Source organism: Neodiprion fabricii, chromosome 1 (assembly GCF_021155785.1).
Source record: "Neodiprion fabricii isolate iyNeoFabr1 chromosome 1, iyNeoFabr1.1, whole genome shotgun sequence".
Classification (NCBI taxonomy): Eukaryota; Metazoa; Arthropoda; class Insecta; order Hymenoptera; family Diprionidae; genus Neodiprion; species Neodiprion fabricii.
In genome coordinates, this window is record NC_060239.1 from 6837498 (window position 1) to 6852258 (window position 14761).

At 39.7% G+C, this 14761-nt stretch overlaps 1 protein-coding gene across 4 annotated transcripts in view; it reads left to right on the top strand.

Annotated features, from left to right (window-relative positions):
• Positions 1-14761, top strand: part of LOC124183860 — a 48256-nt gene that overhangs the window by 19712 nt on the left and 13783 nt on the right. For 3 of the 4 annotated variants that reach the window (XM_046572961.1, XM_046572969.1, XM_046572978.1), the window contains one exon: positions 408-464. In XM_046572961.1, the coding sequence (XP_046428917.1) occupies positions 408-464 (57 nt within the window). Of the gene's footprint in view, positions 1-407; positions 465-10508; positions 10640-14761 lie in introns of those variants that run through there. The other variant, XM_046572988.1, reaches the window with a different exon arrangement.

The following is a 14761-nucleotide window of genomic DNA, read 5'->3' on the forward strand; positions in this document are numbered from 1 at the left end:
CAACCCTGAGGCGTATTTTATACTTACATTGCGGTATAACGATATTACAGTCGAGTGGAAAAGCGCTCGCTGCATAAACGTCTCGGTAAAATTCGTAAATCGCACGAGGATGTAACGATGGATACTTCGCTACCGGCGATTTTATCCAGCGTCTACCTACCTATGCTTAGAAAAGTGTTGGAATTTTCGACTTGTGAAAGAAGTTTTTCACGCGGGGTGAATAAAATATACTCGGTACACCCACGTTATGCGGTGGTTTCCGTACACTTTTCTCCCTATGCGGTTATCTTTCTGTCTCTCCGAGAGGCTGCACGATGAATAAAAAGTTCAAAATTCACGTAACATACTTTCCCGATTTCCATTTTCTTTTATACATAAACTCAAATTCTGTATTCTATCAATTTCAGATTGGCTCTCGGCTGCTCAAGTATATACCCTCAGCCAATTTGTCCTCCGGACGAAAGGTAAGCTTCTTTGCTTGCGTGTCATTTGTACCGATAGATATAACAAGAGTATCGTACTCTCATCGCTCGAATCTATACTATACGTATAATGTGTCAGTTTGTTAGTCACAAGTGCTTGCAAATATGTATGCTGCGTGTTATGGACACCCATCTAGGGGCGGGGTTGAAATTCCGAATTTGAAAAGTTACGACAGCGCTATTTTGCTCGGTCGGAACTTTGCTGTATCGTAACTTGAAGTTTCGAAATCTTGCGTTTCGGAACTTTGAGCCGTTGGGTTTCCGACCATTCGAAACTTTTTTCTTTGATAAAAGTTTAATTTATTTACTTTAAGTTTTGCCACAAAATAATTCGAAATCAGGCGCTTTCGGAACATTTCAAATTTGGAACTTCAACCCCCCGTCCCTGTGAAGGTCCGACCAATCAAGCTCGACCGATGACTCATGTCCTTGCCTAATCTACTTTGTGATACGAACCAGTCAAAGAATCGACCTTATTGCTCTCGTGAACGTCTTGCCAACTTTTCATTCGCTCTTTAAGGTCTTGTTATTGGAATTTTCCATCAGGCCCGATCGATTGAAATTACACGTGTACCGCGTCGAGGACGAATACTTCGGAAAAATCAAAAGGGCGAGACCTGCAAATAGCTGTTTAAAATTTTTCAAACTCCCGGCTTGATAATCTCCTTCCTCAGCGTTTCAATTATGTGGTTTACCCAGCGTTCGACCTGGAAAACTCGTTCCATCCCTTGCGGCTGGTATAACAAGATATTGCAGAGTAATGGTCCTAACGAGTTGGCCGAAATAGGCGCAAGCGTCCGAGGAACGTCCTCGGGGCGTTTTCCCCCAAGTGCTTGCAGGCCTACAAATCGGCTTGCATTACGCAAGAATGATCGAGCCACAACTCGCAAATATTTGAACAATTTTCAATTTTCCTCGGTCCTTTTTTTCCCCCTATCCTTTTGCTCGAATGTAAATAATTCGCTCTCTCTCTCTTTCTCTCTCTCTCCCTCTCTGCGTATGTGTACTAAACTTTCCATCGCCAGAATTCTTTCCGCTCCACCATTTGTGCGACATTGACTTTCCAGCTAGGTACATACCGGGTTGTACATAAGTAAGGCGTACGTTGATGTAAAGAAAAAAAAGCAACAACCGCGCAAGACTTTGCAGGCTGATGGCATAACTTTTTAGCGCATCTGGGGCTCCGGCGTCGTTACAGGCATTAGCGTCGTTTCGCTCTTTTGAAAACCGGCGTCGTCGTCGTCGCGTCTACTTCATTGTTAAAGTTTCTTTTCTCTGCTAGTCTCTCGTCTTTTTTCTTCGCATACGCTTCCCGCTTTTCACTTTCTTCTTTTCTCTTGATATTTTTTGCAGTCATTTTTTCGCGCCGTTTCTCGCCTTCTCTTTCTCCGTGTGTATACATATATGTATATATATATATATCTACTTCGCTATCACGAACCGGATAAAGCACCAATTCTCATTCTACGTGGGTGCATGGTTTTCATTTGATACGAAAATATACACCACTGTCCGATTTTTCTCCGGATTAGTACTCGCGGGAGGGTTCCGAATTAATGGACCTCGTAAATTGACGGAGAAGAATTTCGGCGAGCTGGTCGAGGCGAAAGAGAGAGAGCAAGGAAAAAGACAAGGCTTAACAAGGGTATATGGTGTGGAAGAGAAAAAAAAAGCGTCATTAAGAACTGGGGAAGCCCTGCCGCGTGTAGATAATCACGCAATAAACCCCTCCCGGTATTTAATTATTATACACAGGGAAATTCGAGTAACTAATTAATGTGGAAAAGAATATACCAAGAGCCTCGACTTTTAATTATTATTCAAGGCCTTTCTGTACCGCGAGTTGTGTATCTGAAAAATAGCAATATTTCATGAAAAATGGAAAATTGAAAAAAATCAGTTTATGTCAAACCGCGAGCGAAAGAAGACGGAAAAAACTGCTGGTTTGATTCGAGCGCGTCGATATAACAGCAAATGAAACTCTGCTTACTGTGACAATAACAATGTTTATCCAACCGACTCTTCATCGAGATCAGCCAGTCTGGAATTGTCCGCTCTTTACGATCCTTGTTCAATCCAGGATCTAGATTTATATCCAGGAGCTTCGGGCGGTTTTGTCCCCGAATGATCCTAATCCTCGTCCTGCCATCGTAAAGGCCTCATAAATTTTTTTGTCACGTGCAACGAATATATATATATATATACATTATTACAGAGTAAAAAATGTCCAAGAGGCAGCTGTAAATCGAAGTGAAAGCGATAACCCCGAGATTAACGGATCTCCTTGTGGGGGAGGAAAGAGGGGGGATTTATTTTTATTTTTATAATCGGATATGCCAAATCATTTTAAATCAGGGAAGAATTCGCTGTTCCTGTAACATCTCAAGCTTAATCTGAAATTGCGTACCTCTAAAGCTTAAATATTTGAAAAACCAACCGTAAATAATATCGAACTAATAAAAATCAGAATCCAAACTCGTTCACGTTTAACTTTGTTTGAAAAATCTCACCGCATATAACACTTGACGAAGAGATAAAAATTCTGTAGTTCAATAAAGTAATATAATTAATCATGATTTGATATTATTAAAAAAGCACATTGCTTAGTCAAAATTGTTTAGTTTCAGAATTTTATTTTTTTTCGAATTGCTCAACTTGAATGACATAACTGACGAGGTATAAAGAAGGTTGAATCGCAACAGAGTTTCTATTTTATCAAATTGTGGATGTGAATTTTGTAGTTCGAAACTCGCACCGTTTTCAATAATTTAACTTTTTCGGATGCGTCTACTATTTTGGTCTGTAAGCAAGTCGGGTTTGCGTAAGATCTGACGTCACTGGCTCGTTACAGCGCAGTGATGCGTGATATTGCACGGGGGATGCTGCAAAGCTTTCGCCCCTCTAGCAGTCTCGGTTCACGTCAAGGTAACAAAGCCGAGCTTTTTTCATTTCGATTTTTCGATTCAATGTCAAGCGAAGGTGAATTGTCATCCGTGGGAATCGAGGATACTCGGAACGCCGTCCTAGCAAGAACAGTTAAGTAGTTGCTTCAAAGCCAGCCAAGCCCATTTGCTAATTAAATGCCTTTGAGCTTAAAGCTGCGGAGTTGTAATAAATAAACATCAGCTCGAACTTTTCCTCGAATCCAGAATTAAGAGCGTGAAATAACAAGGCGAAGGATCTATCCTTCGATCTAACGCCCAATTTTCTCGGACGGATCCCCGCTTATAACGAGGGTAAGAATTCCAAAGGAATTGGGGTGCGATTTCTTGTACAAACAGAGCTGGATGCGTTGCGATTTTGGCGATGATGGATCGCTTTACTCGGGAACATTGACCAAGAGATTACAAGGTGTCGTGGAAACTCATTTTTCTACATCAGTTTAAAATCATTATCAACTTCAGAGCCGATAACAGGTCGCGATTAAATTCTATGTATCACTGTTTCATCGCCCAAATCGACATTAAGGGATGAAAAAAGGGTGAAATTATATTCAAAATTAAACTATTACTAACAAGAAATTTTAAACAATTCAATTTTGACCGTTTACCGTAAACCGTACTTTACAATATTGGGCGAATGATTTTGGTATTTGACAATGAATTTTGGTTGGTAAGAGGGATTTACTCACCGAGGAATCACACCGAAGCGAACGTGCTTTATATTTTCGAAATACTGCAGCAGCAGCAGGAGCAAGATTAATTACGAGATTAAATTATTCGGCTTCCCTAATTGTTCAGGAGCGAAGATTAATTATAAAACACTTTTACTGCAATGAATTACATAAGCTTCCGGATAATTTTTCACTCGTGGATAATTATCTTCCGGCCAAGAGTGGAAGACCTGCTTCGCGATAATCTACAATATTTGAACGGATGTACACGACGTGATAATAAAGCTTGGAAATTGAAGGATCATTGACAATGTGGTGGCAATGTTTCCAATACCGAAATGTGATCGTTCTTTCAACATCTGTCAAAGCTCGCTGAGAAGGGTGGAAAATAGACGTTATTACAGCCCCATGGCACCTGAGCCCTTTTTAAATTTCGCGAGAAAAGAACATTCTCCGCAAATATAATTTCTAGGGTCTCTTGTCCTCTCGTCAGGTTACATTTGACGGTTCCAGAGAGGGGAAAAAACGGCGTATCTCTATCGACTGACAGTTCAATACAGACTGGATTCGTATCAATTTGACAGAGGAGAATAAGAGAGGCAAGAAAAAGAACCAATATTGTCTATGACGAACTGCAATGATGGTTTTTTTTACATATATACATATAATATATGTATCAAAACTGCGCAGAAAATTGTACTGAGAAGAATACGGAAGAAAAAAATTTGTGCGATTTTATTTTTTACAGCTGTAGAAAAATTGCAAGAACACGGAAAATTGCTGCAGATTTAAATTCGCCATTGAAAGCATCGAAGGGTTAAAGTAGCTGTCAAAACATTGTTTAATCGAAGTTGTGCAAGCTTTGAAACGCTTGCTTATTCATAAAATGAATCGAGCTGAGAAGTGGGTCATATACCAACAAATAATCAGCTATGCATTGTTCCGCATAAATCAGTGTTTGCCGGTGGGATTTACACGTAGGTAATCATATGCTGCTGTAGCAGAAATCATTTGCTATCGAATTATATTGCGAATTGTTTCAAGCAACAACGGTCGTAAATGAAAATCGATACGCGTATGTGTGTCTCGCTGTGATTACAAAAACAGTTGTATAAAATCACAAAAAAAAAAACATCAACCGATATTCACTCGATGAAACGGTACTTCGTTTCGTTTTAAAACACAACCGGTACATAATTCGCCCGACGTTCCAATTTGCAGAGGGGTTCACGTGACTAAGGCTCCCTCAATTTTTCACGATTTATCCTTTGGCGGGCAATCGCAATCTACCGAATAAACAACAAATGAACACTAGCGCGATATTTTCTCTGAATAGGATCCAACCGTGCGACGAACTGCAATTTCTTCGCCGAGTTGCTCATTCTAAAGTTGGGGATTGAGAAATTTATACCACATACTTTGCAATATTCTCTAAGGGCGCGAATGAGGGGAAGTGCAAACCAAGTGAGCGAAGCTATTTCGGTTGAACTCCAATATCCGGAATAGAAACGGTTTTATTAACGTAACCTGGAGCTGTGATAGCGATTTAATTTTGCCGTTTTTACTTTCTAAAATGCTTGAATCGTGTAACATTATATAGGGAAGTAAAACGTTTCGGTGACAAACTGCAGGAGGACATCTAAATCTGATCTGCGTAATAATATTTGATCACTCTGAGGTTATAAGACTGTAATCGAAAAAAGCAGATCGCCGTGCGAATGATTTGTTCATTTTACTACCATCACGAATCTAAGATACTGGGTTAAAAATATAATATGAATGACTTTTTTACAAAGTAGCAGTAATTATACGTTATTCGCTTATTTGCTGCTGAAATTTTGACGTATTTTTATGTATCATTTTTATAGGTTTGCAAATAGGAATAAGCAAGATGGATAACTAGATTTTTTTAAATCATAAACGAACTAGGCTGGTTAAAATTCATTTTCAATTTAAACGTTATACGTATATAATACTTGTATAAGATGTACAAGAAAATAACACATTGCCGGAAAAAATGATGATAAACAGAAATCACGTGTGCAGTATATCTTCCGAGGATGAGGGAAAAAGAGGAGAAAATAAAATAAGGGGAGAAAAAAGCTATGAGATTGCATCAAGTCCAGGGATGATAATAAAATTGGCCGTCACTCCCCTTGCTCGGGCTTCTGCAGGGATGAAAATACCGTCAGATCCGAATACCCGAAAAATTATACCCGGATTCCCTCTCGTTTCGACAATTCAACGCTAACGCGACTCTGCGGTATTTGAAATTGAAATGTTTTCGTTCAACTTGATTCAAAACGATTCGATCGTTCGAATAACGGGGACGACGACAAACCGACGTTCACGTTTTCAAGTTTCGGAAACACAAAGGTTTGGAACGTGGAATTTTTTCGTTCCAATAACGCCAAGGGGCGGAATAATTACGCGTCGTTTATAATCAACAACTGGCTGTAGCGATTATTTGCATTTTCACTCTGCGGTAATTATACTCAATTTATTTCATTCATTTTTAAAGTTTTAACTGGAGTGGAGTACATTTTCGTGGATCAGAATGATTTTTTTTAGAACCATTAATACGTTCTGATTTTTTGAAAAATGTTGGCATCATTCCTTAAATAAATAATAAAATAATCGGTTTCTATTCAAACTTATTTCAATTTATTAATCATTGGTATTTTATCAACATTTATACGGCATATATAAATGAACGAGTTATAATTTTATTGCCGATTGTAAATCCGTGATTTCATGAAGTTGATTCGATTTCGATTCTTTACAGGATCTCCGAGTATTCAAAAGCGAACCCTATCAACTGTTTCAGATGTGCTGAGATTAAATTCTTCCTAATCCCTACAACCGAGTCGCTACAATTTTTTCGTCCAAATTTTCGCTCTTCGTTACAACAAATGTTCGATTTTCAAAAAATTTCGAGACCTAAAAAATTAAAGATTCAATTACATACGGACAAATTGTTCTTTTCTTTCTACGTTAAAATTCTTTCGCCGTTAATTGGCGTCGATTTAGACGTGAAATTAAATAAATTCCACTCCTTGGAGTTTGGAAAACATCATTTCACCCTCGAATTCTTCGCTAAATACCGAAAGTATGTCGAATATGTATTTGCATAGTGGAATTGCCGCAATTAGTTGAGAAGGTTGTTATCGTTGGTAGATTGAGTCTGCGGTTGTTGTTTTGCCGACGAAGGGAAGCGGCTTAGTCCTAGTGGAAGCTAAAAGGAACCCCGAAGGCTTAATTGAACTCTATGTTACACGCTGCTGGAGAGTTGCACGATGCGATGGCGAACTAACTAATTGTAAGTACGGCCGCGCCCATCGTTCGGCAAACTTCCGGCCAATCTTCATTACTTTCACACCAATCACTCGAGTTATATCTAGCGTTATTTTTCGACCCGCGACGCCATTCCCATTATCAATTCCTTGTACAAGTTGAGAAGAATTTACACGCTGCGAGCATGGAATTTGCGAAACGCGATCAATGGCGGATCAGCACGAACAATTCAAGCTTAACATAAGGAAGATTATAAAGTACGAAAGAAGTTAGTCGAGATGAATTTAGTCAAGACAACGTTCCCTTGACGTGGAAAAAAATGTGAAACCATGCATTTCAGCTACAACAGCACGATTATTGATGACAATTTTGAAGCAGCCAATAAGTTGAGTTAATGGTTTCAGAGATCCTGTTATCGAATCATTTCTGCAATGAAAAAATCACACCGTTTCACCGATTTTAATAAACTCGGATTATTTTTCCCTTAACGAATTCTCTACATATCTACAAAATTTGATTTTGAACAACCATGGAGTATTTTTTATCAAGGCATTGGTTTAATATTCATCACTCAAAATCATTTCAATAAATATGTTCTTTCGATCAACCGAGAGGCCAAATAAAAAATACTACTTTGATGAATTTTTAGAGATTTCATTTACGATCAAAATTCGACCCAATTCATCAAAATAGTTACAACGATGTGAATTTTTTATATTAGAAATGATTTTATACTGAAATATCTTCAAAGTCATCAATAATTCTAATGTAGACCAAATTTAAACGTAAAACGGAGTTGTTTTTATTTTTTTATTTTATTTTATTTCTGTGTTCGCAAGAAATAATGCTTCGACTAAATTCAGCTCTACTATGAACTTCGGTTATACTTTGAAACCTTAAATTCGTGTATGTGTGTGATATTTCTGTCATTACAACACTTTGACCGGACTTGACCTACATTCGGTTGATCCTCGACCGTGTTATGCGCATGTGTAACCGTTCCCCAAATCCCTGATTGTCCAGATGATCCGGTAATTGGTCAACACACGTGTGCGATTGTCGTGGACAATTACAGAACTTGCCCAACGCCCAGAAACACATGTGTCCTTTTTGAAGAAACTACGAAAATACATATGAGGGTTGGAAATCGTGGAAATTTTCGCAAAGGACTTTCAACAATTTCCGATTACTTCAGGGTAGATGGACATGTATTGCTTCTAAATAAACTGTGGGTTTGAACGGCGGCTGATTCGGGTGACCAATTTTAACAAACTGAATATCAAGACTGGGAGATGAAGTTGTTCGTACTGTACCTGCAACATTGAACATTAATGTTCGATCACGACAACTCGGCAATTAAAGTCTGAAACCGTAAAGTTTACCAATTTTACCAATTAACGATCAAACTTTTGATGTGTTAGTAATAATGGATTGGAAAAATCGTCCATCCTCTTCTTCGATGTATCTTCCTCCGTAATCCTCGCAATGTGTACACTCTATATTGCAACATCGAGCAACATTCACGCTTATAAGTTTCATCAGCTCAGCCAATGTCCCTGTAATTTACGATCCCACGTCAACTCGTCACCGACTTGCTAATAGAATTACTTCACCGGTCAATTCAATTATTTTCCCTCACAGATCGAGTGTTACAGTAGCAATTTGGAAATCAATTTTATTCGGCAATATCATGCACCGACGAGTTTTCAATTTATAGAACTGATAGATTCAGATACTGTTAATTATTGGAGAATTGGATATCATGTTTCTTTCACAACGTACCTAATTAACTCACCGAAATGTCGAAAATCGGAAAACCAAATCTCCGAATGAATAGTTGAAAAACAAGCTGAGTAAATTTTGCTCGAAAATTCATGGTATCGAACATTTTACGTCGAGTTTAACTGGCTCCACCTTGGACCACGAATCTTACGGAGCTTAATTAATAAATGAATATAGTTTCGTACCGAATACATGAAAATAGTTTTTCATATCTTAAACTTGTTATAATGTTATCCAATCGCCAACGTATACAGCAATATCAGAGTCCCGTCAATGAATACTAACTTCGTCCGTCATCATTTATCGGAACCTATTACCGCAGTCATGATTATTTCAATGAGAATCCATGAATGCATTGTTACAATAACGATGGCCCGTTACTTTGGTAATGATTATTGCAATTCGAATCAATTAATCATTAAGTAATTACAAATCCTAGTCTCGATGCATTACCCACTATTTTGGTAATGGATAATGCATTATTTTTCAATTAATATTTTTTCAACCCTGGGTCCGTTTCATTTGAGGTAGAAAATTAATTACCGTATCAAATCCGCAGCAAAGCTAGTGCGCTCAACAGAGACGAATTAATTAAATAAATGAAGCGCGCGTGCAATTTCAATGCATAATCCAGAGAACAGTCGTGTATCGAGTAACGCGGAACGTGACATATTTCAACTTCTGCTTAAAAGCTAGACCATCCGATCATAGAAACTCGTTTGCAATAAACAATAACCACAATTGCGTTTGTACCTCACTGTTAATTGTGATCCAGATTGTGCGTGGATTCCACGGCACGAGTAGAAATTACCATCGTATAAACGTTTCTAGAGATAGCTGGTGAGGAAACGGAAACAGTGTAACGATACGAGTGTCGAAGCCTTTCAAAATTCACATAAATATACGGTATTCCTTGACGGGTGTTCGTCAGTTGAAACTCAGCTCTCGGTCGGGACTCGCGAATACGAGAAGCTCAAAAATTAAAGCGCAGAATTCTTCTCCCAGTAAACAACACCATATATGAAGTTTATAGCGAGGACAAGATCGGTGAGAATTAGGAAATAAACGTTACAGTTGAGATTTTTTCTGCGCTTTTTATTTTCCAATTTGAAGAACGTCGCGACGCTTTCGTTTCGTTTTAGTTAAACTCGAAGACGTTGATACTGACCCTGTTCGACGGCGGCGCGTTACTCGCGACGTTTTATCTTTCGTAACGAAACGGGGATCTCCCGGTAAGTTGGCTTGTCCTATAAAGTGCTTGGTTCGAAAGAAGAAGTTCGGATCCTGCAAAAACGCCGTTTGCGTCCGTCGCGAATAACCTGATGCGTCGATTTTCACACCCCATCATGTCGTTGCGGTCGATTGCCTGATGGCTGAATATCCTCACCTTCCATTCGACACCCTTCACCTACTCCAAATGTTCTACGATCGCATCTGAACCTCTCGAATTCTCATAAATAATTTTCACGTATGTAGAACAAATCGAATTATTAATTATACCTGATTTACTTTGTTCTTTTATCACTCTCCGTTCCTCCTTCCATCATCCCCTCATATCAGGCTGACAAATGCACTCTCGAATCCTTTCTGACACATCTATTCATCCCTTATGGTACGTTTCCTCTGGTCTCCGTTAGTCTTTCGCCTGGCCAATTTTTCCGACAGATCAATACGCCTCTCATCAGCCAAGCCAAGGTAATCGTAAGCCGAAGGCTTCGACTATCTCGGTAACGAAACTGGTCTAGTCGTGTGGTCCACGCCGGTTAATTGCGGGCTTTTACGCATGACAATGACCGAAATTTTCGAGCTTACGTGCGAAAATGCGGACCGGTATGTTCGTCCCTAGCGTTAAACCCTGCGCATAAACGTTAGCCGAACAGCTGGATGGACGTTGCGTGCATCACACAGACGCAGGCGGGTCTACCGTAATGTTATCTAGGTACAAGGTAACAGCGTACCTCCATCGGCATGGAAAGCCCTAACGATCGATATACGCCTTGCTAGATTCTAAGCTGGGCAGTAGGTACCAATAATCCCACAGATGTGCTTAAACCAGATGGTGATCGTGCGTCGAGGGTCGGAAGGCTTGGAACCTGTACAAAACTGTTACTAAGGTACGTTTACCAGTTAATGATCCTTTTACATTCCGAAATTATAATTTGGCGGCACAAATCGTGAATTTCTCGATGACTGAAGACAGTTGCTAGAGGGTTAGACACTGCATATTTACTTTTTGGTGATTTCTGAGGATCAATAACTGGTACACTTACTTAATCAAATACAAAGTCAAAGAGACAAAGTTGCGTATCGGTTGTCACGAAGAAGTGGGTCGAATAACTGAGGCGTAAATTGGCCGCAAGGTGTAATCACACTTGGTCGAAATGTGATCCAGTGATCATTTAGGAACGAAACAGTTTTCCGAGAAGTGGTCACGTAACTTTTATTACCGATCTGTCGCTGCAGGTCTTATTGATTCGGGGAGCTTCAGCCTACGGAGTATTATCGAGGCTGTATATCTTTGTTCGCGTGAGTGAAAAAAGAAAAAGATTATTGGCGATGATGAAGAGAAGTAAAAGAAGGAAGGAAAATTACACCTTCGGTGTAATTGTTTGTCGGTTTCAATCAAGAACCGCCATCTCACCGTCTGTATAAGAAATGAACACAATCGTACAAGGAAAAAACACGACGATCTAGTTTCCGAAAAAGTTTTAACGCGTACGGCTTATGTAATCACTTGAAGACAATCAGTCGGATGCGATACAGGGTTTATATTTCACGCCTAACTTTCACGTTCCAACGGGCAAACGAGATCCTAATCCATCTTGAATATCGAATAGGTTTGAGCACAAAGGTGCTCCGTGCAATAACTTTGGAATGTTGCAAAGTTGATACAAACGTCAGGGCCACGAGTTTGGAGGAGTTTACCAGGGAAACCAAACTTTGAAACTAAAGCGGGTTTGAGGATAACATCGGATAATCCAATCTCAAACGGAGAGAATTTTTTCGAGTCAATCTGACGTCGAAATTGGCTGGTTTACTTTTCCGTTTTACAATTACAAAAACGTTATTCATCAGCCTTTTGAAGGTAAAACAGAAATCAGATGTTTGTCCAAACCCAATTTGGTAAACCTAATCGACCCGTTAAGCATTTCCAAATCGTTTGAATGAACTTTTTTTTATATTCCCACAATTTTTACGCAAAATCCACAAGGCTTGCTCTTCCGACTCTACGACTGAGTTTCGACAATTTTATTTCATCCTTCGATCGACAGAGATTCGACGCTATAAAACCGCGACTAACGCGACCAAAAATCGATGATGCTCCGGCGGCGGGATGAATGTGGCATGCAAATGTGCAAGCTGCGTGTCGTTCTACTCCGTTCGCCAAATGGGACGGAGGTCGAATTGACCGAAGTATCAAAGAAACGGCTGAACGGTATCGTTTCAAGAAACGCAGCTTTAACGCGAGCTTTTTGCACACAGTTAAGCACACAAAGTGTTCGTCGGATCGCATCGGAACCCTGTAGAACGTGATATATAGCTTATATACCTTCTCACTATTTTCCCGAATCGGAAGGCTTTAAATCCCCTCTTGAAAGCTTCGCGATGCTTAATACCCCCGGGTGGGGGGGGGCTGAAGAAAACGAGAGACCAGTACGTCTTTACCCCGAGGTAATATCATTATAATCTCCGCACAGCCGCTCCGGTACTTTATATTGTACTCTACGTCCGGCGGTTGCAGGAAATGGAATTGCAACAGTCGTCGCGTCTCCTTAAATCTCGGTAACTAAAATGGAACGTGCAGTTCCGTCTGCGAATTAAAACACGCACGTCGTAATATTGTTCTACACTTACGGGGACGAAATATCGAGGTGTTTGTCTCGTCGTCAAGTTTTAGACTAACGTAATCTCGGCGGAAGATTCCACGCGAGATTAAAATTGTGACAAAATTGAAGGAGGAGGGTATAAAAAAGTTTATCTCAAGCCATAAAATCTTACGGAATAGAAAAATGTCTTTTTTATTACGTGGTTACTGTATAATCGAAAATTGAAGAGAAACGCGTGTAATAACAATAACGATTTCGATATTGTTAGATAATGGTAAAAATTTTGTACAAGTAATTATTTAGTATTCTTATGGTTGTCCGCAGTTTTTTTTTTTTTCTTGTCTGTCTTCATAAAGCGTTAACAAAAATTTATTCCAGCACCGACATTAAAGTATCGCAAATATTATGGTTATAAGAAAATATATTGCGAGTGATCATAATCATAAAGAATAATCCGAGTAACGCCAATTCATTTTCATTTCCCAGCCAGAATTATATTTTCCATTTACGGAAGTAGGCGAAAATAGCTGAGAAATGTTAGAAATTTCTCTCTACCCGCGAATAAAATTCGTTAAAAAGCAAAAGCGCGACACTAGGCACGGTTGTATCGTTTGCAAAATCTTTCAGTGACGTCGGTGCGATTCATAGTTTATATCTTTTAGTGGGCCGGTAAGAAAGGGCGATAACATAATATCCCGGTAATTAGCACCTGTTCCCAATTTACCGCGTGCATACGTACGTGTGTATAACTTGGTCGTGTTGGTGCGAGTTTTACGTATTATATAACTTGATAAATTGTAAGGTGAAGTCAAGGTCGGGGTATAATATGAAGGAAATCTGATGCTTCCCTCTTATCGTGCATCATCTCAGCCCAGCAGGGTCGGGATATCGCCCTCTGGCTATACGGAGGAGCCGAGGATCCTCGACTCGCCGATCCGGACTCCGGGCTACAAATCCAATTTCCCCCTCCTCCCCCTTCAGCTCATATAATTACAGTGGAACCTCGATTTCTTGAACCCCAATTTTACTTTGGATCCCTCGCCTCGCCCTTCTCCTTACACCGCCGCTGAGGCAAGTCAAGGATGAGAAGAAGAAGAAGCCGCCGCCACCACCACCAAACTCTTGCTCCTCCTTTCAACCCCCATTTACCAACGTTTCACGAAATCGCGGCTCCACTGCATCATTTTACAGTATTATATTCATAACGGTAATTAGGCTTTTCGCATCGTTGCTCAATAATGTATTATACAGATTTAGTGTAATGGTAGGCGTGGCGGTATAATGTAGCATCCGACAAGCAAGCCTCGAGTACCTTTTACCTTATCGTTATACAGAGAAAAGTTGTCTACCGTACTTCGGGTCGATGTTCACTTTTTTGTTCTTCTTCTTTCAGCATGAACAGAGGAAAGCCCAAAACCACAAATTTCAGGCGGCCGGAAGCCGCGTAACCGTAGAAAGATTAAGTATCAAAATTATCTCGATGACCTGCAACTTGCGATAAAAATATTGCTGTATAATAAATGCAATATCCTTGTATACCGAGACGTTTTAAAACCTGATAAGTGTCATTCCCCGTCAGTGTAAAAAATTATCATCGTACGAGAAGAAGAAGAAGAAGAAGAAAACGAAGGAGAAGAAGAAACCCGGTTAAAGTGTATATCTCTTGGCGTAAAAATTAATGAAGGAACGAAGAGAACAATTTCATCTCGCGATACATTGCGAAAGGGGGGTTGATTGTGAGAGCCGGCTGACAACTGAATAAA